This window comes from Lynx canadensis, chromosome D3 (assembly GCF_007474595.2).
Source record: "Lynx canadensis isolate LIC74 chromosome D3, mLynCan4.pri.v2, whole genome shotgun sequence".
NCBI classification, from domain to species: Eukaryota; Metazoa; Chordata; class Mammalia; order Carnivora; family Felidae; genus Lynx; species Lynx canadensis.
Window position 1 is genome coordinate 27,676,997 of NC_044314.2, and position 15,352 is coordinate 27,692,348.

A 15,352-nucleotide genomic window follows, 5' to 3' on the forward strand; every position below is an offset into this window, starting at 1 on the left:
ACAATATCCATTAGCAGTCACACTCTCCTCCCTCTACCTCACTCCTCAGACTCTGACAACCAATAATCTATATATTTTTTTGTCTCTGTAGATTTGCCTATTCAGGACATTTCATGTGCGTGGAATCATATAACAGGTGACCTTTTGTGTCTGGCTTCTTTCACTTAGCATATTTTCAAGGTCCCTCCACATCACAGCTCCTATTAGTACTTCATTTCTTTTTATTGCTGAGCAATATTTCATTGTACGGATAGATCACATTCAACTGTTGATGGACATTTGGGTTGTTTCTACTTTTTTGGCTATTGTGAATAACGCTACTATGAACATTCAGGTACAAGTGTTTGTGTAGACATATCCTTTCACTTCTCTTGGATATACACCCACCAGTGGAATTACTGGGTTACATGGTTACTCTTTGTTTTACAGAACTGTTTTTCAAAAGAGGTGCACCATTTTGCATTCCCATCAGCAATGTGTGAGGGTTCCAGTTTCTCCACATCCTTGCCAACGCTTCTTCATTATTCTTTTTTCCAGGTTGTTTTGGCCATTCTGGGTCCTTTTCAGTTCCATATGAATTTTAGAATTGGCTTTTCAATTCTAAAGGATTCTGACAGAGGTTGTATTTTATCTATAGATCCATTTGGGAAGTATTACCATCTTAACAATGTTAAGCCTTCCAATCAGTAAACATGGGATGCTTTTCCAGTTATTTAAATAATCTTTAATTTTTTCAGCAGTAGTATTTTATAGTTTTCAGAGCAGAAGTTTCTCACTTGTTTTTTTAAGTTTATTCATATGTTATTCTTTTATGCTCTTTTGAAGGGAGATGTCTTATTAATTTCATTTTCAGATTGTTTATTGCAAGAGAATAGAAATACAATTGACCGAGTATATTAATTTAATACTCTACAACTTTGATGAGCTCATTTATTAGTTCAAATATTTTTTAGTGGAATCCTTATGATTTTCTATATATAAGATCATGCCATCCATGAATAGAAGTAGTTTTACTTCTTCCTTCCCAATCTGGATGCCTAACTGCCTTGGCTAAAACCTCCAGTACCATAATGAAAACAAATGTTGAAAAGCAAATACCTTTGTCTTATTTTGAGCTTAAGGAAAGCATCCGGTCTGTCACCAAAAATTCTGTGTTAGCTGTAGGGTTTCATAGATGACTTTATGGGTTGATAAAGTCCCCTTTTATTCCTAGTTTGTTGATGGTTTTCTTTTTTTGTCATAAAATGATGTTAGATTTGGGAGCACCTGGGTAGCTCGGGGCATCCGCTCTTCAGCTCGGGTCATGATCTCATGGTTTGTGAGTTCAAGCCCTGCGCTGGGCTCTGTGCTGACGGTTAGGAGCTTGGAGCCTGCTTCAGATTCTGTGTCTCCCTCTCTCTGTCCCTCCCCTGCTCATGCTATGTCTCTCTCTCTCAAAAATAAGTAAACATTCGAAAAAAATTTTTTAAAAAGAATGGTAGATTTTGTCATATTTTTTTCTGAACCTATTAAAATGTTCATGTTATATTTGTTTTTTATTCTATTGATGATACATTACATTAATTGATTTTCAAAACTTATATCCTTAGGATAAATTCTACTTTGTCAAAGTATATAATTCTTCTTTATGTTGCTGGATTTGGTTTGCTAATATGTTGTTGGGGATTTTTGTATCCATATTCATAAGATATATAGGTCTTTAATTTTCTTTTCTTGTGATATCTGTGTCTGGTTTTGGTATCAGAGTAATGCTGACCTCATAAAATGAGTTGGAAAATATTCCCTCCTGTTCTTTGGAAGAATTTGAGAAGAATTGGTATTGATTCTTCTTTGAATACTTGGTAGAATTCAGTGGTGAAGACATTTGTGCCTGAGCTTTACTTTGTGAGTAGTCTTTAGATTACTGATTTAATCTTTTCACTTGTTATATGTTTATTCAGACTGTCTGTTGCTGGTAGCCAGTTCTGGTAGCCATTCTTTTACTTTCATCCTATTTAGGTCTTTGAATCTACAGTGTATCTCTCTATATAGCAGATAGTTAGATCCATTATCAATTTTGCCAATCTCTGTGTAACAGTGTGACTTTTTTTGATATTTGACTGCTGACAACTTTCAAGTTACACTACCCCCCCCCCCCTTTCTGCCTAATATCTGGGCAATTTGATAAAAAGACTGGATGCTTCCTCCCTTAGCACTGGTGGAAAGTTCAAGCCATGCAAGCCCTGACCCCCACAAGGGAACTCTCATCTCTTAATCACCATAAAATCCCAAGCTAGTCATCCTTCCCTGCTGTCTCAAGCCATTTTTGGACCTTCTTGGGAACCTACCATACTCTCCCCAGAATTCATTATGTGAATAATACATCTTATGTTCACTCTTGGTACATGTGTAGCGTCATCAGCCTTGATATCTGAGCAAATATGGGGTGAAAAACCCATCCTGTTTCTGCAGGATGATGACCACACTCTGCCTTTTGATTAAAATATTTAGTCCATTTACACTTAATGTAATTACTGATATGGCAGGATTTATGCCTGCCATTTTGCTATTTGTTTTCTATGTTTCGAATTTTTTTTTGGTTCCTGTATTTTTACATTACCACTTTCTTTTGAATTAAATAAATATTTTCTAGAATACTGTTTTGGTTCCCTTGTTTCTTTTAATATATACATTTTTTGTAATTTTTTAATGGTTGCCCAGAGAATTACAACTAACAACTTAATAGCAATCTAGTTCAGATTAGTACCAACTTAATTTCAATAATGTACAAAAACTTTGCTCCGTTGTAGGTTTGTTCTCTTCCCCCTCCTTTGTGCTATACTAGCATATAAATTGCGTCTTTATACATTTTAAATCCACCAGTGAAGTTTTATATTTACTGCTTTATGCAATTGTCTTTGATAAGATATGAGAAGAAAATAATTATAATAAAAAATCACATGATACTGTCTATACATTTGCTATGTTGTTACTTTCCCTGGTGCTCTTATTTCTTTGGTTGAATTCAAGTTGCTGTCTAATGTCTAATGTGAAGGACTTCCTTTAAATATTCTTGCAGGACAGATCAACTAGTGATGAATTTTTTTCACTTTTTGTTTATCTGGGAGTATCTAATAGCTTCTTCATTTTTAAAAATAGATTTTATTTTTTAGAGCAGTTTTAGGTTTACAGCAAAATTGGGAGGAAGGTATAAAGATTTATCATACACTCCGTTCCCCCATACATGTATACCCCCTCCATTATCATCATCCCCTACCAGAGTGATACATTTTGTTATAATTAGTGAGCCTACATTGATACATCCTTAGCACCCTGAGTTCATAGTTTACTTGTGGAGCACTCTTGGTACTGTACATTCTACAAATGGTTTGGACCATTTATAATGGTCCAATGGTTTGGACAAATTTATAATGACATGTACCCACCATTATAGTATTATACAGAGTAATTTCACTGCCCTAAAAAATCCTCTGTGCTCTGTCTCTTCTTCTGTCCCTTCCCTCCTACCCAATCTCTGGCAACCATTGATCTTTTTACTGTCTCCATAGTTTTGCCTTTCCCACCCTAACATTTTTTAACTGCATCAAGACCTTTAATCCACTCATTTTATTATCACCTCTTCTTGTACTTAGTTTTCTCTGTACCTGGATGAGATTGCATGGACCACCATTATAATCTACCTCTAAACATGCCCTTATCTTTTCTTCCCTTATATCCTTCTATCATGCTTGCCTGGATAACCTTATCCTAGGTGAAGCCAACAAGTGACCTATTCAGTTATTGTAGATTTACTGTAGTACAACATGCAGCCTTGCGAATGGCCTCATTTTATTTTTATTAAAAAAATTTTTGTCTCAAAAATAAATAAACATTAAAAAAATTAAAAAAAAAATAAAAGGGAGAGCCTGGGTGGCTCAGTCGGTTAAGCATCCAACTTCGGCCCAGGTCATGTCTCACACTCCATGAGTTCAAGCCCCATGTCGGGCTCTGTGCTGACAGCTCAGAGCCTGGAGCCTGCTTCAGATTCTGTGTCTCCCTCTCTCTGACCCTCCCTCATTCATGCTCTCTTTCTCTGTTTCAAAAATAAATAAACATTAAAAAAAATTAAAAAAAAATTTTAATGTTTATTTATTCTTGATAGAGACAGAGCACTAGTGGGGGAGGGGCAGAGACAGAGGGAGGCACAGAGTCTGAAGCAGGCTCCAAGCTCTGAGCTGTCAGCACAGAGCCCAATGGAGGGCTCGAACTCACAAACCATGAGATCATGACCTGAGCCAAAGTTGGGTGCTTAAGTGACTGAGCCACCCAGGTGCCCCAGGACTGGTCTTATTTTAAATTTATGACTCAGTATATCTCAGTTTGTACTCAAGGCTCTCCCACAACCTGTCACTCCTCTGAGGCTATACCTCTGCCCTCCTTGCAGTCTCCATAGTTGTAGTTTCTTGAACCCTGGAAAATCTAGTCCTTTATCTATGCTCTGGTCATTCTTCTTCTTCCTCTCTAAAGAACTTCACCTTCTCTCCTGCATCATCATTTCTTTTCTCTACAGGATCATTCCCACTTAGTATAATAATCTAGTATCTCACATCTTAAATATTTTATAATAAAGCATCTTTAAACCTAATCCCCACCCACAACTATTATTTCCCTTTTGTATTCCTCTTCACAACAGACTTCTTGAGAGAGGTCTATCCAGGCATCCAGGTGCTGTACCCACTTTCTCACTTCTTTCTCACTCTGTTCAAACTTTGCTGGAGGGATTCTTCCCTTCCCCACAATTTCACTGAGGCTGCTCTTGTCCCTCAACACAAGTCCTTTCCATTGTAGCTAAACCAAAGATCACTCTCTATCTTTGTGGCATTTACTTCTGAAATCATTCCTGCCTTCTCTTGGCTTCAGAGACATGTCCCCCCTGCTTCCGTGGCTGCTTCTCATCTGAGTTGCTAGCTTCTTCTGGGCTTGATCCCTAATGTTGGTGTCCCTCTAATCCTTGTCTACATCCTCTCCATGGGGGATCTAATTCCCATAGATTTTCAGTGGAATCCAATGTGCCAGTGATGACCAGTCATGCCAACAGTCCTGACTCCCCAGACACACATGCAATTGCCATCTTGGCCTCTCTTTATGAACATCTAATAGACACCACAAATTTATGTACAAACAGAACCATTGTGTACAAACAGAACATATAATGTACAAACAGAACCATTGATCTGTATCTCCAAACCTATCCTTCCCCCTAGGCATCCATACTTCTTATTGGGAACAGTACCCAGTTGCCCAAGCCAAAACCCTAAGAGTCATCCAGATTCCTCTTTCCCTCAATTACTTATCCAACCCATCACCAAGTACTGTTGGTTCTCCCTCAAAAATAGATCTTTAATCTACTGGCTTCTCTCCATCTCCACAGCACCCCAGTCTTAAGCACTCTCCTCTCTTTTCTAGACAACTGTAATTATTCTGTAACTGGCCTCTTTGATTCACTCCTACAATCAGTTCTCCACATGGCAGCCAGAGTACCCTTTAAAACATAAATCAGATCAAGTTATGTGCTCACTAAAAGTGCTCGAATGACTTCCCATTAGAAAGTCACACTTTTACCTTGACCTGTCATACCCCCAGTGCTGGCCTTGGCCCCCTTCTGGACTTCATCTAACCCCCCTCCTCCCCTCCCCAAGATATACTAGCCTTCTCTCTGCTGGAACATTTGCTACTCATACCCATCCCCACCCTGGAGCTTCATACTTTCCTGTACCCTCTTCTCTCAGAACTTCTGTGGTCCGCTCCTGTCATTAGCATTTTGCCAGACATCACCTTCTCACTGAATCTCTAAATCCTTTACACTCACTCACCACACTCCCCCTCCCCACTTCCATTCCACTTTAGGGCACCCTGCTCCTATGTAATCTTTGTTGCAGACGTAACTCAGAAATTTCCCCGGTTATAATTTGTTATGATTTTACTGTCCATCTTTCCTCTCCACCTGCCCCCTCTCAACTCTGCTGTAACCGTGGGGACAGGAGTCTGTTGGACTTGCTCGCTGCTGATTCCCTGTCCTATCATGATGCCGAACACCGACTGGGCTTCAGTCAACATATACAGGACCAATGAGTGAATGAGTGAGTGAATGAGTGAATGAACTTTGCTTTCTAGCTTATTTGAAGTGAGAAGGGAGCTGTGATGTGTGGGGATGCAGTCCACCTCCTCCAAGTACATTTTCAACAGAGAAAGGACCTGCTACCCCTCCCACGGTGGCTGCATTTTGTGCTTTCAGTTCTGAAGAAAAGGGGGGCTCAGTTCTGTTTCACAAAGAAAAATTCTCTTACTAGGGAAGACAGGACCATAGAATTGGGAGAACAACCTAAGACAAAAGAATCTGCTGGGTTGGATGGAATCAAGTGTCGAAATATTTGAATCAGACCTGTGGTCCCCAAACACTGCCAACCCCATCAGAGTCTCCTGGGGGAGCATGTAACAAAGCAGTTTTAGGGATCCCACCTCTGGAGACTAAAATTTGGGAAGCCTAGGTGGGACACAGGAATCTGCATTCTTCAAGAATTTCCCAGGGGATTCTGATGCTTGACCAGGACTGGGAGCCTCTGGTTATGTGGGAAGAGGGACGCTGATCCTGGAGTGGGTTGAGTCGGGATTGTGTAGCTGGGGAGGGAGCAGGGCCAGCCCAAGCAAGACTTGGAGGGAAAGAAGGAGGAGGCACTTAGAGGCAGGAGCAGCAGGGCCAGTCCTGGGAGCAGGGGGTGGCCAGCCACTATGTCCCTTTCTGTACCTGACAGTGGCCCGGTACCGTGTGACCGTGTGCACCGGAGAACTCGAAGGCGCAGGAACCGATGCCAACGTCTACCTGTGCCTTTTTGGCGACGTGGGGGGACACCGGGGAGCGGCTGCTCTACAACTGCAGGAACAACACCCGACCTGTTTGAGAAGGGCAATGTGAGTGCAGCCGTGCCCCTCCCCCCATGCCCGCTCAACTGGTCCCAGGTCCTGTGCCCTTGTCTTCTGTCTTCCCTTCTCTGCTAAGGTAGAGCTGATATGGGTGCTGGGGCCCAGCTGTCAGAGAGGCTTGCTCAGGGGAATGGCGAACTAGCATGCACGACACCCTCCAGGCTCCTGGGACTGTTCAGCTGGGGCCTGAAGAGCCACCCAGGAGGGGTCATGGTCCCCTCCCCACCTTAAGCATTGAGAAGGGGGCAGAATAGGAGGACATTTGGGGAAGTATGAGTGGCACCTTTCTTCCCTCAGAGGTGGCCAGGTAGGGAGGAATGCTGGGCACCTTGTGTGTGGGACCGGAGGACACAGGCTAGTGGAAAGCTGGGAACTTTGCCTTCTCCACTCGACATGACCACTGGGGGCACCTTGTCATTCCTTTTGAAAGAAAAACCAAGAAAGCACTAAACATGGGAATGGAAGAGTTGGGATCTGCTCCTAGCCTCCTTACTGATGTTGCTGGGTGCCCCCCTCATTTTCAGTATCTGTCAGATGGGTTTCCTGGGGAGGCCGAGTAGGGCAATGGGAAAAGTGGCGGCAGATCTGGGGGCAAACCCAGCCTGGGGCCAGGTAGCTCCCTTCCCCCAGCCTATTTTCCCATGTCTAAAATGGGGAAGGGATGGATGCCTACCTGTAGCCAGCTGATGTGAACATTAGGGATGCGCATATATTCCCCCCCTCCCCCCCCCCCCCCCCCCACCCCCCCCCCCCCGCCCCAACAGACCTGGCCTACAGCACAGAGCAGGTGCTCAGTAGAGTGGTTGTTGGCAGTAGTGGGAGGCTGGAGGTGCTTACCAGGGTGAAGCAGATTTGCAGACTGAACCTCACATAAGTCTTGGCTCTTTCCCTGCCTGGCGATGGCAGGACAAGCCCTGGAACTCGAGTGGAGGTCTCTCTCAGGCCAATCAGGCTGGCCTGGTTCTTGGCTGGCAAAAGTAATCTGAGTGTTTGGGTACACGGAGGTTCATTGGGGAGGGATGGAGAGGGAGGAGTTCACATAGACCAATATGTTTATTCTCTCCCTCCCACCCTACCCACCCTTTCTTAACTTTTTCCTTCTACCTCTTCTGACTCCTTTGTCCACCAGTCCCACACTCGTGTTTCTGTTCCTGGAGGCTCCCAGATGTGCTCATGTAGGCTTGGCAACTCTCCAGCCCCTACTGTATTTCTGCTGCCCCGTTAGCAGGCAGAACGGTGAAATTAGCAGACCACTGGTCCCCCAGTCAGTATCTTTCTGTGGCAGGAGCCCAAGTTGATTAGCCAAGGAATTAATTCATGATCAATGGTTAGTGACTGGTAACAGCCTAATGTGTCCATCTTCCTGGGAGATCTGCCATTTGGAAGGAGATCATAAAGGGACACCTGGGTGGCTCAGTCCATTGAGCGTCTGACTTCGGCTCAGGTGATGATCTCACGGTTTGTGAGTTGAGCCCCGTGTCGGGCTCTGTGCCATCAGCTCGGAGCCTGGAGCCTGCTTCAGATTCTGTGTCTCCTTCTCTCTCTGCCCCTCCCCCACTCGTGCTCTGTCTCTCAAAATAAATAAATGTAAAAAAAAATTAAAAAAAAAAGATCATAAGGAATGGCCATTGTTTAACCAAAAAACATAGACTTCCATTGTTGGGAACTTGATATCGAGTGACTTCCCAGTGGGAGCAGTTAGAGAAGGGGTAAGACCTGTTCTTTCTAGGTATCCCCAGCCCACCTGTGAAAGACCAGTAGTCCAACCCATCAGCCCTGGCTTTTTTGATTTCTGGGCCCGTGTTTTCCCTTGGTGTTTGGGTCCTAAGGGAGCCACTGTCCAACTGACCCTGCTGTCTTCCCCATTTGAAGGCTGACGATGTTCACCATTGAGTCGGTCACCATGCGGAAAGTGAGGCGGGTGAGGATCAGGCACGACGGCAAGGTGGGGGCAGCGGCTGGTTCCTGGAGCGCGTGCTCGTGAGAGAAGAAGGGCAGCCCGAGGAGCGACAACGTAGAGTTCCCGTGTCTCAGGTGCGTGGGGCCAGCTGCTGCTGGCGCTCTCCCGCCTCGGTCCTGGGCCCCCGCCTTGGGAAGACTCAGCCCTACCACCGCCGTGGACCGGGGAGTGGAGTAGCGGGCTGAAGGATGTAGCTGGTTGCCAAGAAAGAGATGGCCCTCCCGATGGCGCTTAGACCTGCGTCCCCACCCCACCCGCAGGTGCGGAGACCCGGTTCAGGTGTCCCGGTGCGCGGCTACTGTCCTATTTATGTACCAAAGCGTTCTTACTTTTTTAAAGATACAATATGGCAATTGCAGAATGTAACTGAGTTACCTTGGAGTGTAGTCTCCCGCTCAATGAAACTTAAAAAAAAAAAATGAAGATTTAAGATTTAAGATCAGAAGATCAGAGGGTGGATGGATGGCAAGGAGCAGAGAGGGTGGTGGGTCCTCCAGGCTGGAGAGGTGGCATGAGGCACGGGACTGAGGAGGGGGCTCATGCAGAGGCCGGCAAGGGGCTGATGTGCACGTGGGGATGAAGGACGAGGTGGGAGAGTTCTGGTCACCCACTCCTTTCCTCCCTACTGGACCAGGAGGCTGCCTGGCTGATAGCTGGATGGAGCAGACTTATTCCCATCCACTCAAAAGATATTTATTAAGCACTTGCTCACACTTGCTCCCTGACCTCATGCAGTGCGTAGCCTAGAGGGGGACTAAACAATAAGGAAGTGAATAAACGATGAAAGCTGTACTCATGGACTGTGAGGAACGGGATGAAGGAAACCGCACGATGGCCTGGAGGCTGCTGGGAGCGGCCACACTGAGGTGGGGTGGCTTCGAGGAGGGGGCGCTGGGTAATTTCTGTCTGCAGAGGGGACACTGAGGCTGACTTCCTGAGGAATAAAAAGGAAAGCAGCAGGGCTTCTGGATGGAAGGTCCAAAGGGGAAGCGAAGCCTGATAGGCGGGGCCCATGATGTATTAGTTTGCCGGGCTGCTGTAATAACACGCCACAGATCGAGTGGCTTACACCACAGGATTGTTGACGCATAGTTACAGAGGCCAGAAGTTCAAACTCAAGGTATCAGCAGGGCCGTGTCCCGTCTGAAGGAGCTCTGCACAGGGTTTGCCCCATGCTTCTCAGCTTCTGGTGGCCACAGGCTTTCTTGGCGATTAGATGGCCACCTTCTCCCTGTGTCTTCACGTTGCCTTCCCTCTGTGCATGTCTGTGTCTGTGTTCACATTTTCCTTTTTTATGAGGATATCAGTCATTTTGGAGTAAGGCCTGCCCTATGGTGACCTCATGTGAACTTGGTTACCCCTGTAAGGACACTATTTCCCAATAAGGTCACATTCTGTGGTACTAGGGGTTAAGACTTTAACATATCAGGGCACCTGGGTGGCTCGGTCTGTTAAGCGTGTGACTCTTGATTTCAGCTCAGGTCATGATCTCGCAGTTCATGAGTTGGAGCCCCGCGTCAGACTCTGTGCTGATGGCTCGGAGCCTGGAGCCTGCTTCAGATTCTGTGTCTCCCTCTCTCTCTGCCCCCCCCCCCACTCATGCTCTGTCTCTATCCCTCTAAAATAAATAAACACTAAAAAAAATTAAAGAAAAAAGACTTTAACGTATCACTTTGAGGGGATGCATTTAAACCTGTAACATGGCAGCTCGGCTCTAGGGGGTTGCAGTGGAGGTGGGGAGAAAGGGCCACACTGGGGGCAGATCCCGGAGGTAGAGCTCATAGGATGTGCCCACAAGAGAGAGGGGAATTGGAGACCCCAGGTCTCTGCCTTCGGCAGATGGGCAGAGGTCATGCTCTTGCTGAAGTGGGGAGCCTGGGGAGGAAGGGTTCTGGGTGGGGAGGGGGAGGGGAGGAAGGTTTGAGGGTGGAGATGGGCTGGACTCGGGAGGTTTAGCCGGGGCACATTAGGTTTAAGATGCTTGTGAATCGAGTAGCCAGAATCAGGCCATGAGAAATAGATCCAGGAAATGAGAGCGTAGTGATGGAATTTAAAGTCAGGGAAATGCATAGGATCCTTCAGGGAGAGCATGGATAAAGAATGGTGAAGACCGAGCCCTGAGACAGGCCAGTAAGAGGATGAGGAATCTGGAAAGGGGATGAGGAAAAAGTTGGTGTGTCCACACTGCCCGCCTTACTACACGCATGATGCAGAGGGAGTGTGGGACCAGGAGTCTTAGCCATTTCCCTGCTGTGTGGCTTTGGGCAAATTTCTTAACCTCTCTGGTCTTCTGCACCTTCCTGCCCAGCACGTGTCTTATGGTGATGGGGAGGATGGAATGGGATTGCACTTTGAAAGGAGCCAGTCTGCCAGAGGCACAGGTGATGCTGATTGCAGGGCACAAGGCAAGCTGAGGCCCCCAAACACCCCAGAGCCCTCTCTGCCCCCAGACACATAAAGTGTTCATGCATTTTTGAGAAAATGGCTTCTCGTACCTTTCTGAGGCATGTGGTGATGGCATTTGCCGACTCGAGATCCAGGAGGACTTTGAAGAAGCTGGAGGCGGGGCTGGAGCTCCATGCTGGTTCTTTTTCACCTGAGCTGGGAGAGGACAAACCGGGCCTCTTTCTCCCAACTTCTCTGCCAGGGTCAGGTAGGGTGAGCGGTTTAGCTCTGGCAGGTGTGTTTGTGTGTGTGTGTGTGTGTGTGTGTGTACGTGTGTGTGCATGCTTGTACATTCTTGTGAGCCCAGGGAAAGAACAATAAAATCACCTGTAGAGGGGCTCACCCATTGAGCAGCCTCTGGGTGCTGGGCCCAAGCGTCTGAAGCTGAAAGAAAACGGCTGTATTTGGAAATCTTGATCGATACCCTGCAAGTACTTCATTGGAAACTGAAATGGCAAGCCACGGTGTCCCTTTACCACTGCGGTGGGCCTGGGGATGGGTGAGTGGTGGAGAGAAGGTTGGGAGGCAGCATGGGTTTTCCGATGGCGGAGGGCCTGCTGGCTCCATCCTCCCCGTCCCCGTGAGTGGTGGCCAGAGCCACACCCTTCTCTGCAGTCTGCATCTGTGGGAAATGCCGGGTGACCTCTGCAGGCGGTGACCTCCGCAGGACAGAGGTGGCGGCTCCTAACGGAGGGGCTCTAGGCAGTAGCCCCCGCTCGCAAATATCTCTCCCTGACCCCCACCCACGCTGGTGTCAGCCTCAGAATTTTACAATTGCGTCTTCACGTCTTGGAATCCCGAATGATTGTGGCGTTCTAGGCTCGCAGCATTGAGAAGCCCATGGCGAGTGTAGCCACTCAGCTGCCAGCTAACATTTTGTGTGAGCTAACAGCCGGCAGGTGGGCGTGTAAGTTCGTGTGCTTGGGGTGGGGGCAAGAGAGAAGGGATGGGGATGCCGACACTCAGGTGGGGGTATATTGCAGAGAGACCGTGGTTCCCGGAGGCCTGAGCTCCGTGTCAGGAGGGCTGGGGTGGAGGCACGCCTTGGCTTCCTTTGATGGCTTCTGTGGCCAGGGAGGTGCCTCCCTGCCAGGAATATAACAGGGCTGGGTTGCCAAGACCAGCTGTAGCACAGAGGCAGATGGGGAGACACTGGTCAAGAGAGGAGTGCCTTGGCTTCCCCGCGGTGCTGGAGATCACCGAGGGTGTCTCTTCTGCTGCCGTCACCTATATCACAGACCCTCGTGAGTCCTGGGGCCTGGGCACCTGGTGCTTGCACGGTCGTCTCATTTCTCAGGCTGCATCCCATGCTCGGGGCAGATGGCGCTTTTTGGGTGACCAGTGCAATATGTTGCCCCCAGGTGGGTGACCAGCAGAGAGCTGGGGCCATGGCCCACTCTGACGTATAGAGGAGTCCCCACCATCAAACCCAGCCCTGTAGGGTCCAGACCCAACTTCTCCTTATTGGCAAATCTCATTCTTCCTTGAGGACTCGGAGCAGAGCCCCTTCCCCACAAGCTGTCCTCATTGCTCTGAATTCCTGTTGCACTTACTCTGGTTCGACAGCCATCCTTGTCCTGGTCTTCAGCACCTTGGCCAGTCTAGCCTGTCTTCTTAACTGGACAGTAGGTTCTCTAAGGGCCGAGCTGTGTCTTTACTGATCTCCATGCATCATCTCTGCTGTCTCCCCTCCCCAGAGCCCTCAGCACACTGCCACGCACATGGTAGGCTCTCCCAAAACAAGGTGATTGTTTTTGATGATAACAGTGACACCGGTGTTCATGACTTTCAGGACAAGCTCTTTACTGTGACTGCCAAGGTCCTACATCCTGTGACCCTTCCACCTGTCTAGCCTTCTTTGCTGCAGGCTAGCTGCCCTTCCCCTGCTGTCTTCCATCCACACTGGCCTTCCACCAGCTCCCAGAGGCTCTGCTCTGTCCCAACATTTGCTGTTCCCTGGAGATGGCACCTTCTTCTTCTCCCAGCTAACTCCTTGTCACCCTTCCAACATCAGCCAATACTGCCTTCTCAGGGCCGTCTTCCTCCCCAGTCTGGGCAGGGACCTTTGTTCTCAGCCCCCCTAGAGCCTTTTCCTTTGCTGAATTCCCACTTTTGGCCTTTCTGGTGACTCTCCACGAACAGTGTGATGGCTGGTTGTTGGCCACTCAAAGAACTAACAGCCCCTTGTCTGCCCAACAGGTGGCTGGACAAGGATAAGGATGATGGTCAGTTGGTCCGAGAGTTGCTGCCCAGTGATAGCAATGCGACACTGAAGAGTAAGTTGTCCCGAGACCAGGTGGTGGGTGTGCCCCTGATGAGAGAGGCGTCCTCCCGGCTCTTGAACTGTTCATGTCATTCCTGGAGGGCAGCAGTGGGGAGGGTGGAGGGGACGAGGCTCTGAGGGAGGATCTGGAATCCTCTTCTCTGTAGTCTCTTTGTGGCATTGGGTATGGGCCCCTGAGTGCACACAGGCCTCTGTTGATGAGAGCAACAAAGGAGGCAGCACCAGCCAAACAGACATGTCTATCCTCCCTTGTGCACCTACGATGCAGACCTTTCTGGGTGATAAAATGGAAGAACACCGACATGGCATCCTGTTTCGTGACAGGGAGCTTCGGGCCCACATGAGGATTTCACTCCTGGCTGGCTACTTCCGAACTATTGACATCTTGAGCCAAACATGTAACCTTCTAAGGCTCTGATTCCTCACTTGTAAAGCCAAGATCAGAATACATATACAGTGCATATATAATGCGCTAAACACGGTCTGCAAAGCTTGACGTTCCTTTGTTTCAGTGTCTTCATCCATCAGATGAGAAACTGGACAGGGTGGTTGTTTGAGGTCCTTCATTCAAGTCTTTTACACTCAGTGGTCTTTGAATGCTTTCCTGTTGTCGGCATGTTCATACCTTGCGGGCAGGCCAAACAGGGATCAGCGTCCCAGTGTTGATGAGGGGACCTGGCAGAGATGAAGGGAGCCCTGCCCCATCACAGGGCAACTTACGGAGAGCAAGGGTTAGGCTGACCACCACCACCCCACCCCCGCCCCCCGTAAACCAGTGTCCCTCCCTGGCTGCGGATTGCCCTCCTGCTGCAGCCCTTTCCACCCACCCTGCACTAATCCCTCCCTCCCTGCCTCCCACCTTGGACTCCCAGACTTCCGCTACCACATCAGCCTGAAGACCGGGGACGTCTCTGGGGCCAGCACAGATTCCAGGGTCTACATCAAGCTCTATGGAGATAAATCTGACACCATCAAGCAAATTCTTCTCGTCTCTGACAACAATCTGCAGGACTATTTTGAACGTGGCCGGGTGGATGAGTTCACGCTGGAGACCCTGAACGTTGGAACTGTAAGTCTCCTTCCCAAGACCATGTGACATGCTCTCACCCACCCCACATGTGTCCACGTGTGGGTGCACGCACACACTCACATGCACACGCACTCATGCACACATTGCACACTCACATACACACAAACACACTCTCACATGCATATGGGTGAACACATTTTAAAGGGAAAAAATGCCCTCTTGGGGGTTAGCGAAGTACATTACTTTCCAGCTATGACCCGGAGCAGCAGAATATATGTGAACAGTGGTTAAGCTCCCCGAGTCCGTTTAGGGACAGAATGTGTATTTTTGTGTCTATAGTTCCAACATTTCCTTTACCTACATAGGCAAGACCAATGTAGCTGGGTCCCAGACACTGGAGAAGGGGACACAGGCATGTGGGGAAGGAAAAGAGGAGAAGGGAAAAAATGAAAAGAGGGGCTGAAAATCTTCCCAATTCCAAACTTGAGTATCCATCTATCTGAATTATGCTCAGGAAACCTGTTTCAGTGTACAACCCCAGCAACACTGGAGAGATACTGCCTTAGAAGATGGCACCTGAGGGTGTCCCTCTGTCAAGGACCCAGTGGCCCGGCTGCTAGAAGTCTGAGCAGTTCATCTAGAAGAACACAGATCTAATGCCCTCAACCATAGT

General features: G+C 47.8%; 1 protein-coding gene across 1 annotated transcript in view; it reads left to right on the forward strand.

Annotated features, from left to right (window-relative positions):
- LOXHD1 (lipoxygenase homology domains 1) overlaps positions 1-15,352 on the forward strand; it is a 164,620-nt gene that overhangs the window by 72,639 nt on the left and 76,629 nt on the right. Inside the window, 9 exon segments of the mRNA XM_036064316.1 lie at positions 6,792-6,880; positions 6,882-6,926; positions 6,928-6,948; positions 8,833-8,841; positions 8,843-8,900; positions 8,903-8,964; positions 8,966-8,994; positions 13,565-13,641; positions 14,522-14,718. Of these exon segments, the coding sequence (XP_035920209.1) occupies positions 6,792-6,880; positions 6,882-6,926; positions 6,928-6,948; positions 8,833-8,841; positions 8,843-8,900; positions 8,903-8,964; positions 8,966-8,994; positions 13,565-13,641; positions 14,522-14,718 (587 nt within the window).